The following is a 26,457-nucleotide window of genomic DNA, read 5'->3' as shown; positions in this document are numbered from 1 at the left end:
CCAAAAAAAAAAAAACTTTTTCCAACTTTTGGCAAACGGAAAACTGCAAACGCAAATGAAATTAGTCGAAACTATTTAGAGCACATTTCCATAGGCATCAGCTACATCGGCATTCATTCGCGTTCGCATCCTCATTTTGGGTCCGCCTCCGCATCAGAGTCAAGTTCGTGACGCGTGTTATTTCTAATTAGATTAGGGCGTGACTGTGAGCCGTGCCCTAAGCAACCAGACCCCCTCCATACGCCTCCAATTCAGCGGCTGACTTTGCCGATTTGATTGCCATTTGGTTGTCGGCCGACTTCTTCGTTTTGTAGTAATTTTAATTGAAAAAATTCTTCAATTTTGCCATCCATTTGACGCCGAGCCGGCTGCCAGGACCGCCAGGACTGCTACTATCATTTCTCATCGCCGGCAGGACAGACGTAGAAATGTAATTAGCCTCAACGGACCTCCTTCCCTGTTATCTGTTTGTGTCAACTTTTCAATTAAATATTCATAAAAAAAATTGCAATTTGCCAGCCACTTCACAGTGAGAAAAAGATATTTTGCAATCACTTTCGTGTGCTGCATAAGTTCGGGCGCCCTGCCTAAAAATGCCTGTAATATGATTGATTTGCCAGCAGGGATGGAAAGGTATTGGGTAATTCCAAGACCTAAGAAGGAATAGAACCTGGGAATCTACAATGAATTTTCAGAGTTAAAAAATAATTGAAAAGAACCACAGATAAATTGATGTGCATATGTTATACATATGCTAGAAGGAACAGGCACAAAACCTCTAATGATGTGTTCCATTTTTTATAACCACTAGTTTAAACGTTGCTCTGCTCTTCGAGTGAACCAAATATCTAAAGAAACTTCGAATGATAGAGCTACTACACATGTCTGCAACTAATTCAACTAGTGAACTTTGTTTCACAGCTCCAATGAACCACAGCATCGTGTGATTCCCCGCTGCTTGTGCAGCCCTGATTCGATGGAAGCAAATTTCATGCATAGGTTGGACTGGGAAATCTTTAATTAAATTGGCCACGGCTAGGAAAAGCAATGAGCGACTGTGCAAGGTGAATCGCAGGTTGAAGCCGCGCAAGAGGTGGGGTCAGAGCAGCCGAGCAAAGAGGTGGGGTCAGAGAATCAGAGAGAGAGAGAGAGAGTAGCAAAAGGTGAGGTCAAACCCTGACAGAGAGCGACCAAAGGGCAAGGTGGAACCTGCGCTAATTTTAGAGCAGTGCCAATGCTTTGTCCTGCATTTTCCTCACTGCCCCCTGTGCTTTGTGCAAATGAAATGGCGATAATTAATCATTGCTTCTGTGGTTAAATGACCGCTCTTCGATTCCCCATCCGCGTTGCCACGTTACGTTGTCCGATTCACGCTACTCATTGCCCCTTGCAACTTGGTTTAGTTTAATTAGAAGCCACAACTCTTTGCGGCAATTGGCGTAAGTTATTGCCGAACGATGATTTGGTGGATTCCGCTGCCATGCTGGTACTCGTATTGTCACTGCCACATGCTGCTGCCTCACACTCCACACTCCCAATGAAATCTGACTGAACTACTTCACATACATTGTGCGGAGAAGGGCAAAGAATTTATACGATAATTGCAAGAGCTGAAAGAAGGGGAATTAATTCGAAGTAAAAATCTTTTGCAATCCACAACTTACATCTGAAACTGTGACCATGGATACATTGAGAAATATGGTGGCCTTTAAGCGACTTGCCTGTTGGGATCGCCTCACAATGAAAATCAGCATTTTCCGATACCGAAGATCTGCCTGGAACCAGTCGTGATTGTAGACAGCTTGGCCTATGTGCTCGCTCTGCAAATAAATGTCTGGTTAAGACTTGAACGACAGTAAATCCAACGATACCCACTCACCGCATCCAGCAGTCGCTGTGCATAGGTTGCGATCATAAACACCTGCACCATGGCACAGAACAGAAAGAGCACAAGCATCACCAGATTATCGATCTGGCCACCAATTGTCATCTGAAAGCCCACAAAGCAGATGATAAATGCAGAGGACACGAAATTGCTGAGCAGCGAAACGCCAAAGATCTCATTGACGTTGTGGCAGAGCTGCAGGAGGCGCTGATGGTAGACGACAGCTGCCTGAAGGAATGCCAGATCCTGCTGCGGTGAGACTAAGCCAGCCACATGCTCCTCGATGCGACGGCCCAGGCGACTGAAGTGCATCACCAGCAGCGTGACGAGGGCGCACATTAACATATCGGCGGCCAGCTGTCCCGAAAGACACGTCTGTCCTGCCACATTCTGGGACACGTACATCAGATAGTAGCTAGAGTTGGTGCTCCAGTCCCAAGGCACCCAGCAGTAGTACGGTAGCATCCTCACGAACTGGCGGATGCCCAACCAGAAATCGTACACCAGATAGTTGATCGCCCAGTAGAGATTGTACGTCCAGATCAACACCAAGTGCATGCCAAAGTAGAAGATGCTGTAGCGATTATATCCACTCAGATGCTTTGCCACTTCGTAGGCCTCCTGCTGATGCTTTGCCCTGGGATGCAGCTGCTCCATCTCCCGCACGACATGGGTGATTTGGTCCCTCTTGCGCCAGATGTGCCACACCTTGAGATCGCCAACGATCACGAAGCCAATGAAGGATAGATTCATGGTGGCCTCCAGGAAGTTTGTGCCTTTTCCAATCGCCAGGAACACATAAATCAACTCGGAGAAGAGCACGAAATTCAGGTTCAGGATGAGTGCGATAAATACACAGCGGAGCAGGAGCGCTCTCATCTTTCGGCTGTCCTGATGGTCGTAGGCCTCCATTCCTATGGATAGGTAAAATATGTTTGCATACCTTAGAAACCTTTCCAGCGTAATGGGCTCCCACTTTTCCCCTGATTTCTCAACAGTTGATGGAGTTTTTCCGGGACCTTCCATTGTGATTGCTGACATTACTGCGCTTCCTCTTCTATATATAGGTAGGTACCCCTGAACATCGATGATTTAATAATTTACTGTTGCCACACACTTGACAAGTGCCACGCCCCTTTGATTACCATGCACGGGGGCGAGCATCTCTCAATTAGTGCGTTGTGAACCGTTACAGTTGGTCATCCAGGGGGGGCGTGTCTAATTGAGCCTAAGTCGAAATCGATGACTCCCCCAATTAATGGGCTACGCGGTGCTCCACACAGCTATGTTCTGCTCACAAATGTCAGCGATTAGTACGACCCCAAATGAGCATTCGAATGGACATGTTAACAAATAAGTAGGAAATGGTCTCTTAGCGGACAAAGACACGTATGGCTGGAAAAATCCGTTCAGCGTTTAGTGGGAATCTTAATATCCTTTGGCAAGAGTTATCCATCTATGTATGTAAGTATTTCTTCAGAGCAGAATCAAAAAGGGAATCACCAGAAAAACCCAAGAAATAATTTAATACTCTTACTTGTTTCGGAACTAACTTTATTCTAAATCAATTATAAATTGTAATATTTTCATGCCACACGGAAATTCATTTGGCACACTTCATTTGCTCAGCCCCGACACACACACAGACACATATATCCATATGCGCTTTGTGTGGTTCATAGTACGACAATATCAAATCCAGGCATCTTTATAGCACAATCTCCGCAGATATATCTGGATAGGAGTGTGGCTTTGTGCAGTGACAGCATTAAATTTGACATGCAACAAACACGAGACTAGAAAATAAGAGGTATGTGAGAGATGGAGCTGGCAAGATAGGGAAACACCATACAAGTATCCAACAGTTGCAAGAGTAGAGATTTTCTTTCATTCCTCGCTGATGCATACCCTTTAAAAAGGTATTATTCAAGCTGTAAGGTTGTTACGTATACGCACAATAGAAGTAAATTAAATGTGTATACATAAATGCCCTCCAATGGCCCACTAAAACCAACCAAAAATAAATATCATACATCAAATTTGTATTCCAATGAGAAAAGATTTTGATTCAAGTTCTATTTGCGTGACATGCAAGGGTATGCCAAGGCTCGACTTTCCGTTTTGTGTTCTATTTTTGTGGTTATCCTTTTTTGTGTAGGACAAAGAAACACTGTCGCTCTGTCGCTCATCCTTTCTTTGTCTCTGGCCCCGTGTCTGTACGAGTATTTCTGTATTTTAGCTTTGGTTTTTGCCTATTGCCTGTTTACATACTCACACATATCGCCCCTGACTGCAACCCATACGGATTCCTATTTCTTCTTGGAAACTGACACCCAGTTTGAGTGCGAAGGCGACTGGTAGTTTCGGATCAACTGTTTTGTAGCTCTCAAAGAATGCCAAAGTTGCTGGCTGGCATTGTTTTCCATTTGCTTGCTTATTCCATCTTTTGCTTTACTTTTTTTTTTTTTGGGTTTATGCTTTTCTTTTATCCGTTTTTCCTCGGAAAACACTCGTAGTATGTTGCAATTAAATGCAATTCAACGAAGCAAGCAAAGAGAGTGGGATGACAGCCAAATGCTGATGATGTGGATCAAATGGAGAGCACTCTAACTCTAACTCCCGAGTTGGACACTGCACATTTGACTCTGACTATTTGACCTCATTTGCGTATCGCATTCCTAATGAAATTTACATGACTATTCCATACAGCAACGTTAATGAAGAGCATTTATACGAGCATACAAATGTCCGTTCAGATATATGTATACAAATGTATATGTATGTATGTGTGTGTGCGTGTGTGTTCCGTGCCTGATATATGTATATGACCATATGAGATTTATTCTCAAATGCAATTAGCATTTTAAATTTATCCCACGCTGCGCACAATTTTTCACTCCTTAATGGCATTTGTAATGTTAAACCAAAATTAATTTAATAAATTGTTGCTGCCACCGCCCGGGCGGTCTGTCAGCGTTATGCAATTTTAATGCATTTCTATTTGCCACTTTAAGTTTTTTTTTATTTTTGCCACTGAAATGCTTGTATTATTTTCATTTTCCAATTGTTTATGTACAAGAATAGAAGAATGTCTAAAGTGTTTATGTATAGAATAGAAAATGTTGTGCACAGAAAAATGGAAATAAAAATACATAAATACTCGTACATACACATACATAGCTTGCAAATAATTCATTGATTTTGTTTCCAATATGTGCGTATATGTATGTATGTATATTTGGGGCTTTGTCAAGGTAAGCAATATGGGCAAATACTGAAGAGTTGCAGGCTGCACTCATTAAAGTTTCAAACAAATACTACTCAAATAATTTTATGCAATTTTAATGCAATCCTATTTTCCACTTCAAAGCTTTTGTTGTTTTTATTTTAGTCATATTTAAAGGGGATTTTATTCCTGTAAGCTGCTTTTGAACGATTTTAAAACATTTAAAGTAAGTTTCAGAAATTTGATATAATTTTTATTAGATTCGCAAGCCGTTATATGCTATAAAAACAATAAAAATATTAAGAATACAATAAATAAAAAAGAAGTACTGCATTTACATTAAAAGAATTTAAAAATAACAAATATAAATATTAGGAAAGAAAATGGTATAAAAGGGTGTAAATATTGTTAGAAAAATACATAGAGAATTCCATGAAATACATGAGTGAAAGAGAGGGTTAGAAAGTGGGAGAAAGGCACAATAGAAATAATAACTATGAACCCCCATGGAAATTTAAAACTCTAAGACAATTGTTTAAATATCGTAATTACCCACTTAAAAGTTAATTAAGAATAAAGAATATTGTTGAGTAATAATATATTTTCATTTTGACCAACATGATATCTATCTCTTCTGTACAAAACTGTAGCTTTCGCTTTTTCTTTAACTCTTTTTGCGGCTAATACTTATGTAGATTAATCCGCATACATATGTATACGGGGGAGATACGTACGAGTACGGGTATATGCAAAGCCCCAGCGCCTTTTGGCTGTGGGGCAAGGTCCTTGGGTTTCCGTTTTGCATTTCGGTGGCGACCCCATTATATGGGTTTATCTACAGCGAGAAATATAGAGAGAGAGAGAGACAGAGACAGAGACGGAGAGAGAGTTTGAGACCAAAAAAGGAAGGGGTCTGTGTGCCAATTTCCTGCCCGAAAACCTTATGTCTCCACAAAAAAAACCACAGTAAACAAAGCAATTATGTATACATCTATATGTATGTGTGTATACCTGAATACATATACAAATGTACAGACATATGTATGTATGTAGAGTAGAAGCTTTCGTTAGTTGGTTTGTTGCATTGTTGCATATTATCAAAAACATTTGTACCAGGAAAACAGGGCATCGGAAGCAGTTGGGTTCAGTTCTCGCTCATGATGTGGCCTGTGTGTGTGTGTGTGTGTGGTGTCTGTATATTTTGGCTACTGGCATTTTTGAATGTTTGCCAAATGTTGTTCTTGGCTTTGGCGTAATTGTTACACCAACAGTGAAATGTGCAATGATAAGGCCGCGATGTGTATTCTACTTCTCCATGGTATTTTTTTCCCTCTATATTTTCCTTATTTTTTGTTTGTTTGTTCTCTGTTGGAACTGCCATTGCCCTCTGCTGGCAATGTGCCATTTTTGTTGGCAGCACACACATGCTTGGGGTATCCGTATCCTCGGCTCCAAAAACATAATAAACTTAATTTAACTTGAGCTGTGGGAAATATCAACTGATAGGCGGATGATGTGAAATGACTTGCCGAAAGGAGGGAGGGCCTATATTGAAGGGGGCTTTAAAAAAATAGAAATCTATGGAGTAGGCAAAGCTGATACATAATTTGTGTGGGCACTGAACCTAAAGTTTATTTTTCCTTTGCGCAACACCTGCCTCTAGTTTGATGTACAAATTCTCACATGAGCACGCACGCTGCCAAATATATATAGAGCTACTCCCACAGGCGACTTCAACTTTTTCAACTTTTTTCGGAAGAAAAACTTTCACCATCGCAGTTTATTGGCGTTTTACGTGGAGCCTGAGAGTTTTTCCAAGCTCAGAATTGTTGGAAAAGTAATCTTAAATGCATTTTTCTGGTATTTAAATAATTTGGTTAATATTTGCCAAATGTTTGCTGATTTTTTCCACTGATTTGTGTAATTTTGTGCGTGAAAATTGCCAAGTGGAAAGAAAGTATTTGAACAAGGGGAGGGCAGTCTGCCAGCTGCCGCTGCCGCTGCCTTATATGCGGCGCTCTGTTTGTGCTTAACAAACAGACTGGCGGACAGGCAGACATATGTCTATATATATAATACATGTCTGGCCTGACTTTGACAGTCGCTGGAGTGTGTGGAGCTTTGTTGTGATCTGATTAACGACAAATCAAATCAAATGAGATAATGAGTCGGAATGGAATTACTCACGAGTGAGTACGAGTATGTGTGCGCTCAATGAGGCATGCAACCGAACCAAAAGCAAACCAACAGATTAATTCTTTAATGGTTGTAGGTACCCCTCACGTTACTCATACGCACTGTTCCCCATTCTGAGGTTTCGGAGGGTACGTTTTTTGTAGTTTTATTATTGGATCGACAGCTCTCTAAGTCCTGAGCTGACAAATTTCAATTGTGTGAAATAAACACAACAAAATTAGCCTAATACCCATGCTGGGGGCTGCTGCTACTCGTAACAGCAACAGGGTTAATAATAATCATAACAAATGCTCGCCATGACCCAAATTTCAGCACAGACATGGCCTCCATGGCAGCCTCTCACTCTGGAGAGACGGCACAGCAAATGATTGTTTAAATATTAAACAAGAATAAACATAACACAAACATAGATGTACATATGTACATACATATGTGTGTAGGCATGCTCCTATATATGTGAATGGAACAATGCATTTTGTGGGGGGACAAACAGAATGGGGAAGTACACACACAGCCCCATAGCCTGACTGTGGGTCAAATTTGCATAAATTAAAGAGCTCTGCAATGCCCATGCCAACTACAGACAGTGCGTTACATATTTATGGGTAACACAATCGAAGGTTCGATGGCTAACAATCTACACAATCTATGTAGGAGCACGAGTATGTAGCATAAAGCTTGAACAGAACAAGGTCTGTTCCAATTTGATAAATTACCAAACTAGAGCCAATGATAATAAATAAGTGAGCTGATTTCAATAATCCGTAAATTGTTAGAATTCCTTCTCAATACTTTTCATTTATCCTCTCTTAATTACCCGTCTTATCGGACTACACAAACTGTTTTCGTTGGCTATCATATCATTAAGAACTCTTTAATTATTACAGCCATGCCAATGGCTTTTCATATCTCCTGATATAAATAAATAAATAAACCTTTGGGTTTGCATCTTGTGGCCTGCCCACAAATGGCAATTTAAATGCAATTGATCGAAATTTACGTTCGTTTCTATGCGTAAACGTATCAGTATTCGTAGTGTGTAAGTGGGTGGATAAAATTGATTGGAATTAATAATTATTCAATGGTCTTGGTCATAATCATCCTTATTGTGTCAGTTGCAGTTTCACTTGGCCTCCCTTCAATGGTTTCTCTGCTTCTCGTCTCACTTAAACCCAAAAGGCTTACCGCATTCACACACATGCCCTTATATACACATGCACATGTACGTATACGTATACGTATATAGAATGTCACAGCTTGACTTCCATTGCTTCAATTGGCTGCATTGGCGACAAGAGCTAGCCCTTTTGTAAATATTTCATTCTGGTTTTATTGGTCTGTGGTCAACTCATTTCTGAGGTTATAAAGTTAATGAATTGCATTTTGATATGTGCTGTGGTGGCTTCTGGTCTATCTTTCTTCTATCTCTTGCTCAGCTCGTCCTTTGACCTGCAGAATTTATAATCTTTAAAATGAAGGCCTGTGGCGATGCCAGACCAAATTAAGTTTAAATTTAGTTCAGCTTCTACCTCTGCCTAACGTTGCTACTGCTTCTGTTAAAGGGAGTGCGCATCACATAACAAATCCACACACAAATGTGTAGCATATCTACCCTACCATTTTCATAAATCAAAGGGTATAACAATCCGTTAATACATTGTGACACTTTGTCATAATGAATACAAATATACAAATGCCCGAAGACCACTAAGAATTACATAAACATTCCAGCGCACAAGCAATACGATCCATCGCTTATATACAAGCCGATCGCGGAGCGTGGGAATGCTGAGCATGCACTTTGCAGCTCAACCCATACACGACATATGCATGCCTTCTGCATACATATGTATATACATATATATAAACACGACATATGCATGCCTTCTGCATACATGTGTATATACATATATATAAATACATAGATATAAGCATTGCATGTTTTCGGGTTAGCTGGACCCAAGATCAGTATGTAAGATTCATTCTAAATAAAGTAACAGAACGGAGCAGACGCTCCTATAAAAAGATTAACAATCAATTTATTAAGGAAGAACATTACATGGCGACCGTGACAGCTATGGACTCGGTCCATAGTTGGTGATAACAAACAAGTCTAAGTTGGAATAAAATATAACATTTAAAAAAAAAAGAAAATAATTCTGCAAAAACAGTTTTCACGCAAAAACAAAAGAAAATGTGCATTTAAAATACACTTCCAAATGACCGTGAACAGTGAGACCCAAAAATAATTCTGCATATCCAAATTTCACGTTTAAATTGCCTCTAATAAATTACTGGATTTTCAAAAAAAAAATAAACAAAAATCCAACCGAAGCTAATCATGTGTTCTTAAAAAAAAAAAAAATATAAAAAACAAGAAGCGTGCTGACATAAAAGAAGATAAAGACCTGAAAAGGCACCGACAGCGCTACATAGAGCGTACGACGAATACCTGTGCGATGACCAGCACCGGAACCGCCTGAGCCCAGAGGCCCAGGACAACTGCAGCGGCGAAAATTACGCGTGAGAGGCCTGTCGCCACTTACGCCACCGTGGGAAACAAACTGGAGACAGATCGTCTTCAACACATAGATGAGCAGCTTCGCCCTGGTGCGAAACAACGCAAACGGGCTGCATAATTGCGAATGCCCCAATTTGCCTTACCATTAAGTTCTACCTCCAAGCCGATGCGGGAAACCGCTGCTTGAAAAATACTAAACTCTGATAGGCTTTTCACTAACAAATGTGGCTGGAGAAATAAAAAAAAAAAAAATTGTAAACCAAAATGTGAGCCAACCACATTCAATAACAAATAATACATTTTCATGTCTCATTCGTCAAATGATAAATTAAAAAAAAAAAAAAAATTTTTCATATATTTTCTTAAAAACTATCACATATAATTTTATTTTTGATTTTCAAAGAAGAAAATATTTTTCTTTCCTTCAAATCCCACAATCTAAAATCTAAAACCTTATTTTTTCCATGAACGTTAGAACATTTTTTTTTCATTGAATATATAACAACAATTAAATTACATAATGGGATGGTTTAGTGATTCTAGTGAGGCAAAAGGCAATACTGCCAACGTTGTAAACAACGTCAAGATAATTGATCACACAGACGATATAAAATCGTTGTGGATCCTGTTATTAATTATCACGGTAGTGTTAGTTTTACAATTTCTGCTTACAATCTATGTTAAGCATAATAATGAATAAGGATAAAACAGATCATGATTTCGAAAGATTTAGGTATAGCAACTACATGGTAAAAGTAAAAGTAAAAGGATGGAATGGAGAGAAATTGCGAAACAAATAGACACATTTCGGAATAAATTTGATAAATCTTACAAATGCATCAATAGAGATGCAGTTATAAAAGCGGAAACACTAAAAAACCATATAGAAATATTAGTTAGGGAATACAATAATATAGTTACCTTAGTAAATAGTTATGAAAATAAATACACATCTGAGCACAATAGTAAATGTTTAAGGGTAATAAAATCCCTAAACACAAGATTGATTACTGTCAGCAATAGGCGACATATTCAGATAAACGTGCCAGAAAGTCTAAATCAATTGGCGGAGTTTGATCCCGACCAATTAAAAGAATTAAACGAATCAATTCAACCAAGCGACGCTGAATCTGATAGTGACATTGAAACACAGTTGTAGAGTTTATCAAGATAGCCACATCTCTGATACTAGAGTTTGACGGTAAGCCGAAAAATTCTAGATTCTTTAAACCTATTAGAAACCTTAAAAGGCACACATGAGCTAACAGCCTAAGCCTTATAAAAACAAAGCTAAAAGGACATGCGAGATTTTAATAAGTAATGAGCAGAACATTGCTGCAATCATTACGCAACTATCAAATGCAGTAAAAGGAGAATCGGTAGAAGTTGTATCTGCTAAGCTTCTTAATCTGCAACAGAAAAACAAAATGGCTAACCAATACACCCAAGAGGTGGAAAAACTGGCAAAGGCCCTTAAAGGCGCCTATATCAGTGAAGGTCTAAGCCAATCACTTGCAAACAAATACAGCACAACAACAGCTGTAAAAGCTATGACCCAAAATTGCTCAATTGATAAGGTAAAACTTATCATGCAGGCAGGCACATTCACAAATATGAATGATGCCGTTTCCAACTTCGTCAATAGTTGCACGGAGATAACAGGTCAAAGTAACACTGTCCTGTATTATCGACGAGGTGCAAACAACAATAAAGGTTCATTCCGTAAATTACAGTTTTAATATATTTGTCACTTTTTATAATCATTCAACTGAAAATAAACTCACATTCCTAATAGATACTGGTGCAGATATCTCACTTTTAAAAACAAATTCAGATAATTTCAAAATTCAAAAAGACAAAATTATAAACATCCAAGGCATAGGCCAAGGTGTAATAAAATCTCAAGGAACAACTTCAATAGAACTTCAATCTACAAAATATATTATTCCACACGAATTTCATTTAGTAGATTCAGATTTTTCAATACCGTGCGATGGAATAATAGGCATTGATAAAAAAGAAAACAAAAAAATTAAAAAATTCAATTGTCAATTAGATTTCAAACCAAGTGAAGACTGGTTTATAATTAGACTTAAAAATTTAAATTATCCTATTTATGTTCCGATAACATATAGTGCCGGCAACAATACAGTTCTTCTGCCAGCCAGATCCCAAGTAAATCGGAAAATAGACATTAATACATTAAATGATTATATATTCGTTCCTAATCAAGAAATACATAATGGAATTTATGTTGCAAACACAATAGCAACATCCAAACATGTATACATTCGCCTTCTAAACACAACTAATTTCGACCAATTGGTCAAAGTAAACAAACTCCAATATGAAAATTTAACAGATTACGACATTCATACAACTAATCCTAAATAGAAGCGAACAAGTATTTTCAAAATTAAAGAAAAATTTTCCAGAACAATTCAAAAGTCAACTAACAGAATTATGCACCAAGTATAATGATGTGTTCGGACTGGAAACCGAACCATTAGCGACAAATAATTTGTATAAACAAACATTAAGACTTAAAGATGATGAACCAATGTACATTAAAAACTACAGAAGCCCGCATAGCCAAGTGGATGAAATTCAAAAACAAGTAGGGAAATTAATAAATGACAAAATCGTAGAACCGTCTGTATCCGAGTATAACAGCCCACTCTTGTTAGTTCCAAAAAAAAAAAAATCATTACAAAATTCGGAAGAAAAGAAATGGCGATTAGTAATTGACTATCGCCAAATCAACAAAAAACTACTTTCTGACAAATTCCCGCTCCCCAGAAATGATGATATTCTAGACCAACTGGGCAGAGCTAAATACTTTTCATGCCTTGACTTAATGTCAGGTTTCCACCAAATTGAACTTGAAGAAAATTCAAGAAATATAACATCTTTTTCAACGAGCAATGGCTCATATCGCTTCACGCGATTACCATTTGGTCTTAAAATAGCACCAAATTCATTTCAGAGAATGATGCATTTAGCATTCTCGGGTTTAGAACCCTCTCAGGCATTCCTTTATATGGATGACTTAATAGTGATAGGATGTTCCGAAAAACACATGATTAAAAACTTAACTGATGTTTTTAATGTATGTAGGAAATATAACCTAAAGTTGCATCCAGAAAAATGTTCATTTTTCATGCATGAAGTGACATTCTTAGGTCACAAATGCACTGACAAAGGAGAATTGCCAGATGACAAGAAATTTGACGTCATCAAAAATTATCCTGTCCCTCATGATGCGGACAGCGCGAGACGATTTGTAGCATTCTGCAATTATTATCGTCGATTTATAAAAAACTTCGCCGATTATTCACGGCACATAACTAGATTATGTAAAAAGAATGTTCCTTTTGAATGGTCAAGTGAATGCCAACACGCATTCCAATACCTTAAAGAAAAGCTTATGCACCCCACATTATTACAATATCCTGATTTTCGCAAAGAATTTTGCATTATAACAGATGCTAGTAAACAAGCTTGCGGAGCGGTTCTAACTCAGAACCGTGACGGAATTCAGCTCCCAATAGATTATGCATCTCGTTCATTTACAAAAGGGGAAAGTAACAAAAATACAACAAACAAGAACAATACTAAAAGTCACTACCAGAAACAAAAGTAAACAGAAAAATTCCTGCGCAGGAACAGAAAAATTAGATTTGCCTAGGCAAACTCTAAATAAAGCTTCTCAGCCCAACGTATATGAAGTCATTGTAAATGACGAAGTACGAAAGGTAGTGACCTTGCGAATAACAGATTCAAAATGTTTGCTAAAACATGGAAAAAAAGTTATAGCAAGAATTGATGTTGGCAATATGTACACCAATGGAATTCTCGATTTAGGTCAGTTCTTCCAAAGGCTTGAATTACAAGCCGGTATACTAAAAATTAGCCAACTCAAGATGGCACCGAGCGATAAGATCTTTGAAACTATTTCAATAGAATCTTTTAAAATAATGGGCAATAAGATACTAAAATCATTAAGAGTAGCGCTACTCAAGCCGGTGACCCAAATAAATAATGAGAAAGAAAAAGAAGCTATACTGTTTACATACCATGACGATCCCATACAAGGAGGACATACAGGCATAACAAAAACCTTGGCCAAGGTCAAAAGACATTATTTCTGGAAAGGTTTAACTCGCGATATAACCAAGTACATACGAAAATGTCCAAAATGCCAAAAAGCGAAAATAACTACGCATACTAAAACTCCATTAACAATAACTGAAACACCTGTGAATGCTTTCGATATAGTGATAGTGGATACAGTTGGTCCGCTACCTAAATCGGAAAATGGCAATGAATACATAGTCACATTAATATGTGACCTTACGAAATATTTAGTAGCCATTCCAATAAAAAGCAAAAGCGCAAATAATGTCGCAAAAACTATATTCGAAAATTTCATACTCAAGTTCGGTCCAATGAAGACGTTCATGGGACATGGGAACAGAGTATAAAAACCAGATTTTAACTGATTTATGCAAGTATATGAAGATCAATAATCTCACCTCTACTGCATATCATTATCAAACATTAGGGACAATAGAACGAAGTCATCGAACATTCAATGAATACATTCGTTCATACATCTCTGCAGACAAAACTGATTGGGATGTCTGGATTCAATATTTCACTTATTGCTTCAACACAACACCATCAGCAACGCATGAGTATTGTCCATACGAACTAGTACTTGGCAGACTACCAAAACAGTTCATAGATTTAAACAAAACTAATTACATAGATCCGTTTTATAATTTAGATGACTATTCTAAGGAAATAAAGTTTAGACTAGAAATAGCATACAAAAGAGCTAGAATTATGTTAGAAAAAGCCAAGGCTTATAGGAAATTAGCATATGATGAAAAAACAAAAAGGTGTTGAATTAAAAGTAGGAGATAAAGTACTTATAAGAAACGAAACAGGGCACAAATTAGACCCAGTATATTTAGGACCATACATAGCAGAAAAAATAGAAGATTATGACAACATTTTTATTAAAAATAGTAAAGATAAGAAACTAAAAGTACATAAGGATAGGCTAAAAAAAAAAAAATATATTCAATAGAACGTTTCATGAAAAAAAAAGGGGTCTGATCAACCAAAAAAAAAAAAAATTTTGTTCTCGTTATTCTTCTAAGAAAGTTAACAATAAAATAAAACATAAATTCAATTATATTAAAAACAAGAAATTTGTCACTAAACACAAATGGAAAAAAAAAATTAAACCATTTTCAATACATAAATTTATAATAAGTAAACAAAAAAAAAAAAAATTTTAATTAATTTCTTTTAAAACAATTAAATACAATATATTAACGTTGACACTAAATGACTACATGTATTACGTCATTTCTTTAAAAAGGGAGGTGTAGCATATCTACCCTACCATTTTCATAAATCAAAGGGTATAACAATCCGTTAATACATTGTGACACTTTGTCATAATGAATACAAATATACAAATGCCCGAAGACCACTAAGAATTACATAAACATTCCAGCGCACAAGCAATACGATCCATCGCTTATATACAAGCCGATCGCGGAGCGTGGGAATGCTGAGCATGCACTTTGCAGCTCAACCCATACACGACATATGCATGCCTTCTGCATACATATGTATATACATATATATAAACACGACATATGCATGCCTTCTGCATACATGTGTATATACATATATATAAATACATAGATATAAGCATTGCATGTTTTCGGGTTAGCTGGACCCAAGATCAGTATGTAAGATTCATTCTAAATAAAGTAACAGAACGGAGCAGACGCTCCTATAAAAAGATTAACAATCAATTTATTAAGGAAGAACATTACAAATGGACTCTCTCGCCCTCACCTGTGCCCCGGCGATAAGCTAAGGGGGAAATTCGCATTCGACTGGTGTACCTGGTGCGTTGATAAGGATATTCAGTTCAGCTCGATTCTATGCATTTGTCATAATTGGCATCGTAGTGTGCTTCCTCTGCTCGGTCTAGCAGCCACCCAACCTGTGGGAGCGAGTCTGTGCCCCCCACAAACACCCTCCCACACCCAAGCACTAATCGCATCAGTAGTGCCACATCTTTCCAGCTCCTTCACTTCTTGGCTGAACTGCATTAAAGTTACATTCTATGTAGCCAAAGTTCTACATATAGATGGCACTTGGAAAAACTCTTTTGGTATCCAGTTATAAAAATACAAATGCAACAATTATAATTGGGATTTATTGTTGATTAAATATATGATGTTGATGTGTAAAGCGATGCCAAGAACTCAATTGTTTTCTCTGAATGTGGGTGCTCTTAGTGAGCTACTAAATTCTCATGAAAACAACAAACTTTAAATACTTTTTATATTGAGACATTGAGTAAGACAAAGATAAGGGTTGTAGGATATATTTGCACTTCCAAGGTTGAGCAAGGCTCCTGCTACTGACTTCGCCAGTCTCTTTTTCCAGAGTCCTCCATTGCTTCGCTCAGTCATTTCTATTTTTGTTCAGTGTGCTTTGAGTGGGCTCCATGTGCGTCTTTCGGCTTCTGCTTCTGCTTCTGCTTGCAGCTTCTGCTTTTGTCACGTTTGCGACTTGTTCCTCAATTTTGCGCATCGTCATATGTTTGCCATTGTGCGCGCCACGTGCATCATGACGCGAGTCGTAGTCTCCATACGGGTGGTATCTGGCTACCATTCTAGCTACCATTCCAGCTACCATCCTAGCTGTGTGTGCGCCATCGTCCTGTGTTTGTCATCGGCAGACCGCATTTTTAATATGCGCATAAATTGGCTGACATTGATGGATCCTAATAGAGTTGCAGTTGCGTCACGATGTCGCTACCAGCAGTTGCCAAGGAGCGTCAGCAGCGGCGACAGCAGCCACAGCGAGGCAATACAACCGGGAGTCGTATCTGGCAAAGGAGGCGTTTCTGCCACTTGGCCGGAGCTTTGTTGCTGCAGCTGTCGTGTGCAATGAATACCTAAGTGGGAGTTTGTGGCATCATCCATCGACCGTTAGAGGGTGATCTACTATCCAAATTTCACCGTGTGTCTCCCAGGACTCTGATTACCATTCGAATGCACACACTCATCCTCATTCTCATGCCGGGTGCTGCCCTCACAGCCGTATCGAATATTCGGCAGCTGCCTTTGTGCATGTGAAAGTAATTAATTATGGGCCTGGATAACCCCCATGAACCCCTTATCGATGTTCTTGCCCAGGTCAAAGGTACCTGATTGTATGTGTTTTCTGGCTTACCACTCTCCTCAAGCTCTTCCTTCTGCTACCTCAAACATTTGCATAAAATAAAACTGCTGCAGAGTTAAGTAAATTGTAATTGAGTGTTAAAACATGTGTATGAGATATACTGATGTGTATACGGGGGAATACAGGGGGGCCTACAATTACCTTAAATCATAATCATCAAAGAAAATGAAAATGAATACGATGACACGCGGAGCGGAGATTTCTGTGCTGTGGCATGAGATTTTCTTTTGGTTTTTTTTCCGCTTTCCCGTTGAGGCTGCTAAGCGGCTTTGACACGCTTCACGGCCAGGCCTAGACGGAAAACTTTCTCCCGCACACACATACAAATACGAAAAGTATTTAAAGCGATGAATACATTTTTTTCTACGTCCTGCACTCACTTACTGAGCGATAGAGAGAGCGACAAAGAGAAATAGGGAGAAACAGGAACAGGACTGTCTGTAAGAGATACTGCTGCCGTGGCAGGACGCCTATCAATGTGTGTCGCGTCCCAGGCGCAACATTTCGAGCGTAAATTGTAAACTTTTGATTGGATTGTGCAGCAAGTGGCATGTGCGGTTGCGTTTTGGGCGACGTTTACGCGGCGGCGTATACGCAACGTGAGTTAAATTATTGGGAAAAAAAGCGCCACCGCCAGTGACTGCCTGCCGGCATCTCTCACCCTCAGGCCTCGGTCCCTGGCCCCGTCGGAACTCATTAAAAACTTTTCCGTTTCAAACAGTGATGTGATTTGTTTTTGCTCCGACGGCTACGGCATGCCTGATACGGCGCACACCTTTATCATCGCCCAGCCATCGGAATCTGGCGGTTTGTGTAGCAAATTAAGAATAATATTTGCATAACCAAAAGGGGCTAGCCCTATGGAATGGCGGTATCACGAAACAAGCCCCCTTTCTTGAGAGCTTATTAAATTGCGAAACTTGTTGAAATGTTTGATGTCTCTACCATTTTTCATTCCAGACAAACGCTTTTAACTTCTTTCGATTGATTAAGTGCTGATAAGGAGTACGACTTTGTCCATTTATCGTGCTACCACTTTAATTAAGCAATAGCCACAGCCATCAGGAAGAACCAACATAAGTCATAGCATCCTACATACATATACATATGTATATACCATCCCCTACCGCAAGGACTGTCAGCTGTCTGTCAACGAAGGCCAACACAAAATCAATCAACGTTTGCCATTGCGCCGCCAGCGGGAAAAGTTCTCTGTGAAAACGCATTTTCATTATGAACTTGCCATCACCTCGAGCCACCCCTACCCCGAATACCCACCACACCACCCCATCCCTCTATACAGATAGCACCATGTTGTTGCTTATAAAAGTTTGCCAACATTATCTTTGTGGCTGTCATATATTTTGCTATGCTTTTTCCGCTACTTTGACTTACTTTTGGCTTGTTTTTGAATACCCTTATCGAGGGGTATTCTGATACATACGCGTTGTTTGTAGGCAGAAAAGGAAGTGTGTGATCAATTGTGATCTACGTACGAGTATATCCGAGACTAAGTTCCGCGCTCTGTCTGTCTGTTTTTATTCTGAAATTTCAACAAGTATTGGAGAGACTCTTCCTTCTTATACTATGTGCTACATCCACATATATAGCTATATATGCCATAAGAACAATAGTCCTTTAAGGGTATAAGGGGCTTCTGTCTCTCGACACTGTCCTCATTTTTTGTGCTTTGTTTTGTCCGTTTATTGGGATTTAATCTCTTTTTCTGTTCGTGTCTCTCGTTTGTTCTCCCTCTGGATGGGGCGACTGTTTTCTTGGGGTTCGCTTATCAAAAATCAATTTGTATAACATTCACTTCAACTAGTGGAGCACGAAGAAATTTGTTTGTGATTTAATGGGGGGTCTTTCCAGTAGCAGGAACCAGAAACAGAAGCTGGGAGGAGTGCAAGTGCGAGTGCGGGGTTGGCTGACAAATTTATGCATTAAAATAAATGCGAGTTGTACACATTTGTGTAAAGTTTTCCATTTGGACAGACAGGAAGTTTAATTTGACATCTGTGTGTGTGTGTTTGAGTGTGTGCGCTTTGTGCGTATGTGCTGTGCGTGTGCGTAATGCTTTTGCAACTATTTATGTAAAGTTCAGCCAACAAACAGCCAACAACAACGGAACGCTTTCACAGAAAAAAAAAGAGATGCCTTCGAAAGCCATACAAAATGATTTTCTAATTTCCACATGCCATAAAAAACAGTTGCAGAATGCCATACAGCCAGAGGAAAAGGGGGGAAAAAGGGAGAAGAGTGAAAAAAGACAGCCTGTGGAAGAGCGGAAGGAGAGAAAGAGCGTGTGGAAATCGTCATTTGCAATTTACAAGCAAAACCAAAAAAAAATGCAAAAAAAAAGCAAAAAAAAATCTAAAAATAAATGTTGCAAAATGGAGATACGAACAACGTCAGTTATATATGGAGCAAAAAAAAAAATAGGGAATGTCTAAAAAAACAAAATCAAAATACCATCTAGCTTTCACATAAACAAAACAAACAAACATCATGACAGAATTTAAATTTAATAGCTTGCGACCGAAAGGAGAGCAGGGCCATTCGATTGTCACTCGCTGCATGTTCGCTGCCATTGCATACGCATGATCATCATAAAATACAACCTGACAGAAGGCAAAAAGAACCAGGAAGTAGGAGGCAATGGCAAAGGCAAAAAGGTGAATACCCCCGAAAATTCTTAAGATTCCTAAATTGAGTTCAGATGAGTTTAAGCCCAAATAAATATTGGAAGATCTAAATTTTGATATTTTTTTTTCAGGTATTAATTTCCATTTAATTTAAATGGTATTTCAATGAACCCATTAAGCGACGCATTTTTCGAATTACCCTAATTTTGTTACGGCTTGGAATGTGTATACGTAATTCCCTTTGGATCAAAGAAAGCTTATGATTATTGTATAAATTGCTTCATTTTTGACAGATGTCTAACAAACTCAATTCGAAAAGTGCAGCACCTACTTCCAGTGTGTTCAAAGCATTTCCAATAAAACAATTGACATCACCCATCCGATGAAACTACTCGTAAAATTCTTTTTGCATTGGCACTTGCATCGACGTCAGTGCGCATAAACAACAAGAACCATACGGAAAGCAGCAAGAACAACGATGAAGTGCAAGTAAAGTCAGATCAACGATTGAAGCGAGTCCGTTGAGCGGAGCACGCGAGCATAATTCCGCCGGAACCGGAAGTTGGCTGCTGTTGACATCAAGTCATGTGCTGTCGTTCCTGAGAACGAGTGCCGCCAATGGAACGGGAATGCGGGAATAGGACAGAGTGGGCGTGACACAATTTGGGGTGACCATTTTGATAAGCAGTGAGCAGAAAGAGAGAGAGAGAGAGTAGGACTACGATACCCTCAGGAAATTAGCGTAGGTTAATATAGTGTTCAAATGTCCATCTCTGCGATCTCAGGGACTATAAGAGTTAGGAATACCACAGCTTGTACCCATAAATACTCGTATCTCTGTGATGCTTATATATTCCAATTAACCAAATTTGGTTTACCCACACTGCAAAAGCTTGCATACATGTGAACAAATTCAAAGATATGGGGCTTACATATCCTGGAACTATATACATATAAAGTTATTATTTTATATTTTATTGTCACTTAAAATCATTGTTCCAGTATAATAGGTTTCCTGCCTAATTAGGACAGCCTTGTATTGCTTTTCGTGTTCATTTATTCAAATTTATTGGTAGCCTAACCCAAAGCAGCTTATCTTTGCCGTAATAGTCGTAAAGTTTAGGCACTCTTGAGGTGAATAATTTACCAAATGATCATTATTTATAGAAAAGGACGCATGTACGAGTACTACATGTCTGGTTGTATCATTCTATCCTTTGCTCTACTTAATTTGAATGCAGAAATGAGCACTTTAAAGTGTCCCACAAATTACCAGCAGGCGGCAGGAGTACGAGGACGAGGAAGAGTATGAGTACTCGGTAAAACCAGGACTTGCATTTGCAGCAGCAGCCTGGAAAGTCTGCAACAAATGTTTTTGGGGGCCTTACTTGACTGCATACACTCACACACTCGAATACACTGACAAATATTCACAGAAACTCACACACACACACACACACACACACACACCGTGGGAATAGTGCCACGAAACAACAATATTGACAGAGACAATGGCATAATGCATGCAGATGTCTCCATGTGTGTCTGTTGCGAGTGCATGGATGTGTTTTGTACGTGTGTGTGTGTGTTATGTGTGTGTGTGTGCAAACAATTGCAACAACAGGCATAACAAGCAGAAAAGTGTCACTGTTTTCTTGGCCAGATGTGGAGTGGGTGGCACTACTCCTCGTAGGCCCAGAAATGGTATGGAGGACAGTTGCATAAACACTTATAGAGCCATTTCGGTATAGTCATCTAAAAGTGCTGCCATTCACACACACACACTCGTGCAAATGCAACCATACATGTATGTATGATGCTGGTCGCTAATATGTCTGGTTTCTTTGTACTGCAGGCAGACATCTCGTGGCCAGAGAGAGAGAGAGAGAGAGAGAGAGAGGGGGGAGTGTGGCTGTGGCTGTGGCTGTGGTTCCTGCTCCTGCAATTGGGAACGATTGCCAGCCCTTTTCAGATTGTCCAACCTGAAACCATACGTACATTCTCACTCATACACAGTAGATACACAGAAACACAGTATATATAGGTAGAACAAGCATTGAAAATCTAAGAAATTAGGCCATGATTCGAGTGAACTGATAAAGTACTTAGTAAACTGTGCACTAATGGATTGCCCTGGTAGAAAAAAAAAATAAAACAAAACAAAACAAAAGAAGATTAAATCGAACCACTCCAAAATACATTAATATTTTGATAGGTTATTGGCAACTGAGTTGGGAATAATAGTAGGTTATATTTTTAAGCACAGCCTTTAATTTTCAGAAGTATATTTAGGAACCTTTTTCTCCACGAGTCCACTGGGCAAGCCTCGAAGATAAGCATTTGATATGCTCTATTTCCTCCTCAGTACTCTGCCTAATACACCCGTCTCCCCTGTACTGGGACTCCGAAACCATTTTTAGCTCAGCCTTTTATGTCATCCTCTTGTAATCGCTGGCATTCAAGCCATAATTGGGACTACAACTAAGGACAAATGTTGAGGGATGCTGCACTGCACCATGCCATTGCATTTATCTGCCAGTACCTGTTGGGCCCATCCTGTAATTATTTTTTGAAATATCTGGCCTTGTTCCCCATGTTACTTTGGAACAATATGATCATCAAACTGGTGGGGCTGCCGCACACACACACGCTGGAGGGTAACTGGAAATAGTTGGCATAACTTATTTGGCCGTTTCTGTGTTATCATTTAATTAAGTTTTCTTTAATTAAGTTGGCATGTATGGTGAGGAGAGAGGAGAGACCACACTGATGGCAGTATCATGTTGCAGCAACATGAAATGCCACGAGCAGCAGCAGCAACAGCAACAGCAACAATATCTGAGTGGCATCTCTGGCCTTAATTAATGCAGGGGGGAAAGTGTGTGTGTTTCGCACATTTTCACGCAGTGAAAAACGCGCGAAAAACTCGCAAAATTTCGCAAATGATTTGCTGGCAGCGCTGCCACCCCACGATGCATGTGCCAGAAAGTGGATTTTTGTATTAAGTGTGTGGCGCTGCATCTCTGGTATCCGGTTCGGGGGGTTCCGCTGTATATGCGCTGGATTCAAGTTGAATGTTTTAAATTTTGCATTAGCTGTGGGGCACCACCATCCACACCCACACCCGCATCTCCACCTCCACCTCCACCCCATCTGCGTCGCGTGCTCCTCTTCCTGCCGTGCCAGTGACCCACAAAATGTGCATGTCACAGTTGCCACAGCAATGGCTCCCAAGGTGACTGTTTCATTTTCGTTTGCCGATGTGTTGACAGACACACGGACACACGGACACACAGACGCACACACATGCCTATTTACATATTGAACTTTTCGTGACACACACAGAGAGAGAGAGAGAGACGTAGAGAGAGAGAGAGAGTGAGGGGGGGAAGAGAGGGATGCAGTCATAACGGCACGTCATGTGGCATGGTGCATGGTAATTGCAACATTTCGCCCTACCTCCCTCCCGACTTTGTCCTTGCCAACTGTCTCCAGCTCTGTGCCAGCTGCAACAATGACAATGGCTGCTGATGCTGTTGCAGCAGCTGCAGCTGCTGCCATTGCATACTCAGCACAATGCCCCAAACACGTCCCCCAAAGGATTGTTCCAAGGACTGTCACAATTAAGGCCTCAACAGCCACCCTCCCCCACCGGCTCCAAAGTGAAGCGGAGGAGCACAAGTGGAGTCCAGAAGTACTGAAGTGCCGGAGGAGCAGCCGTGCTGCCGTCCAGCAGGACCTGCAGCCGGAGTTCAATGGTTCACCTTGCTGATGGGTCAATCGATGCTTAAACGCCGGACAGGCGGATGATTGTATTGGGGGCGATTGAATTGATTGCAAAGTTGACAAACTATGGGATCAACTGTTTCGCAACCAACTGCCCGAGCAATGTTACAGAGAGTGCCTCCGGCCTTGTCTTGTCTGCTGCTCCAAACACTCCCCGATTCTCTAACTGCCCCCCCTTTCTCGCTGTCTCCTCTCCTCTTTGGGATTATCTCTGTGTTGGTCAGTGCACTGCGCTTGATTACTTTAATGTCCTTTGTTTAATGAGCGACCACAAAGGGAATCAAGCAGGGGAGTGGATATATGACAGCAATTAGAAGATGCGGATACGCTTACTCCCATCCCTCTCACTTTAATGTAAAACTTCGAAAATCTGCTTAAGCAGAAATCGAACTAACAACCTATTTAGAACTATCAAAATCTCTGCTTAAGTTGAAGCTGATGAAGAACTAATAGACTTTGTGTCTGCTGCAAGCACATCCTTCTGTGCTTAGCTATAATACCCTCAGCAAAGGGTATGCAAAAGGAAGACAGACTGCGGGAGAGATAGAAAGAGCTATAGAAGAATTCAAAGAGAACGTTAGTAAGAGCTTATCTTCATCTTCCCCCTTTTATAGCGTGGATTAGGACACGGCAGCCCCACCACTCGCTTGCAACAGTAGCAGCAACAGAAGCAGCAGCACCAGCAGCAGCACGCTGCTAATTACACCAGCCAAAGAGCACTCTCCCTAATTAAAGCTGAATGCGTTGCTGAATAGAATTTGAATAATTTTCATTTCCGTTTCTGTTTCGCTTTTTAGCTTCGCAGCTTTTGGCAAGCGCCAAGCGAAACAATTCCTGGCCAAAAAAAAACGTGAAAAACATTTAGCGAACAGAGAACCATATCAAATAAAAGGAAGCCGCAACATAAAATATTTATGATTCTGCGGTTTGGTGCGGTGCAAAATATTTTTCGGCGATTGGTCAAAGGCATCAAAAAGCAACAGAAACTATTTGGCGCTCGAAACAATAGTTTTTTTTTTGGTTTTTGGTTTTTTGAGGGTTGAGAGCAGCAGCCGCAAATATTGTTAAACATAATGTAAATGTTTGGCGTTTGCACAGCAGGCGGCAGGAGCAGCAGCAGCAGCAGCAGCAGCAGCAGAGGTTGGGGGGAGTGGCGTGGCAGCACCAGCTTGAGGTTGCTCTCCACTCTCAACTTTTTATCACCTGCGGCTGACCGACAAAAGCTTTCTGCTTCTGCTCCCCACTTGACTCCCGGAACCTTGGAGTGTGGCCAAAGTTGTTTGCGTTGTTTTCCCCTTTTTGTTTTTACTATTTCCATGCTGCCCTCTTTAAATACTGTGTTCGGCTGTTTGCCGAGAGGGGGAGAGGCTTCTTTTTACCGCAGAGACCTCAAATATGTGTGCTTAATGGTGATCTAGATGGGTTCGTCGAGTGTTCTGTGCCCACTCATAGACCCAGAAGAAGTAGAGCTGTCATGATTTCTTTATTTAAAGACAAAACGATTAATTGTACGATCGAATCGAATGTATTCCACAACCTTTACTTAATTAGTAAATATTTTAATAAAGAAAGAAGAATAAACATAGAAGAAAAGTTGAAATTTAGAATCGAAAGGAACCTTTTCTACTCTGATATTCCATCGACTTGTCTTAATTTCTGGTATATTTTTCACCGCATCCTCTTAGCTTTAACTTGTCAAGGAAACAGCATAGAACACAACCAACTGAAATGGAAGTAGAAGATGCCAAAGTTTGTTTTGTGTAACTTTTCCTAGATATTTGCTTTGTTTGATTATCTGTTTGCTCTATTCTTCCTCTCTTTCTCTCTCTCTTCATATTTCCCTTTTACTGTGTGTGTGTGTGTGTGTGTGTGTGGTGCTGGAGTATGTGTGATAGACAAACGTTTATTTGACATGGGGTTCTATGCAAAACAATATTTTGCAACAAACTTGTCCATAAAACGTGTTCGCCTGACCATTTGTGGACCTCTGTAGCCTAAAACCGAATTTCAACAATTTGTACGAAAATGTTAAATATTTATATTTGCACTTGGTGTAACTTAATATATACACAGAGATCTACCCGACCACTGGCTCTGGCACTGAAAATGAGAAACAAAGTGCGTGTGTGTTGCCGTGTTCTGGGGAGGTAGGGATATACGAATATCCGTACAAAATGCCAGATGAGGTCAGTGGAGGAGGCTAGGAGGCAAGTTGAGGTTGCTTCTGCAGGCAAGGTGCTGCAACTGCAGATGGACCTGGGTGCTCTGGAGCTGGACTCTGGACTCTGGACTCAACTTGTAATTTGATGCAAACAGGTGCAAGTTTTGTCAGAATCCTTTCTCCACCGCTCTCTATGCTGGATGTTGAGAGGAGGTTTGGGTGAAATGTGTGTGCTTGTGGTTTACTAACTTTTGCATTTGCTCGAAGCTTGCGAGCTGTGGAGACTGGGTCCGAGGCTGGAGTCAAAAGCTTAAATGCACTTCACAGCACAAGGAAAAGTTATTTTAAATAAATTTATTTATAACGCAGCAGAGAAATGTATTCCATCATTGTGTGTGTGTGTGTGTGTGTGTGTGTGTGTGTACCAGTATGTAGGAGTGTGTGAGGCTAGGGTCAACTTTAAGACAACTGCCAGGGCTTAAGTCCATTTCCATCTGCATTCCATGGCCCATGCTCCGTTGTCGTTAATAGCAGTAAAGTGCGTTGGTGTGTGTTGGTGAGGAAAGCGGCTTTGGCTCAACCAACCGCACAGGAGAGAGAGAAATACACCAGACTGTGAGGTACCCATTACCCATTAATGAGGAGTAGATCTTTAGTCGAGCTCAAACAAGTAATTTTTGCAGGAATAGAGACCAGAATACCCCGATACCATTTAGGGTAATCCTCAGAGTATCTCTGCGCTTGGGTGCCCGCTGA

At 40.0% G+C, this 26,457-nt stretch overlaps 1 protein-coding gene across 1 annotated transcript; it reads right to left on the bottom strand.

The window, feature by feature from the left end:
* Positions 1 to 1,435: 1,435 nt before the first annotated feature.
* On the bottom strand, positions 1,436 to 2,911 carry LOC111074940 (putative odorant receptor 85d). Its single transcript, XM_022367960.2, has 3 exons — positions 1,880 to 2,911; positions 1,665 to 1,820; positions 1,436 to 1,610 (listed from the first exon to the last, which is right to left on the bottom strand). Exons 1-3 carry the CDS (start codon positions 2,909 to 2,911, stop codon positions 1,554 to 1,556), a joined length of 1,245 nt encoding a protein of 414 aa, XP_022223652.2. The 3' UTR covers positions 1,436 to 1,553.
* Between the last annotated feature and the right edge of the window lie 23,546 nt (positions 2,912 to 26,457).

This window comes from Drosophila obscura, unplaced genomic scaffold, assembly GCF_018151105.1.
Source record: "Drosophila obscura isolate BZ-5 IFL unplaced genomic scaffold, ASM1815110v1 contig_4, whole genome shotgun sequence".
Classification (NCBI taxonomy): Eukaryota; Metazoa; Arthropoda; class Insecta; order Diptera; family Drosophilidae; genus Drosophila; species Drosophila obscura.
The sequence above is the reverse complement of the archived record's forward strand: the minus strand, read 5'-3'. Positions and strand labels throughout refer to the sequence as shown.

What these genes read in the sequence shown, in the direction of transcription:
- LOC111074940 (XM_022367960.2), bottom strand. Translation starts at nt 2,911, where the DNA reads ATGGAAGGTCCCGGAAAAACTCCATCAACTGTTGAGAAATCAGGGGAA. An exon ending in CACAGCGACTGCTGGATGCG is followed by an intron (nt 1,821 to 1,879) that starts GTGAGTGGGTAT and finishes ATTTATTTGCAG; the next exon opens with AGCGAGCACATAGGCCAAGC. An exon ending in CCATGGTCACAGTTTCAGAT is followed by an intron (nt 1,611 to 1,664) that starts GTAAGTTGTGGA and finishes CCCTTCTTTCAG; the next exon opens with CTCTTGCAATTATCGTATAA.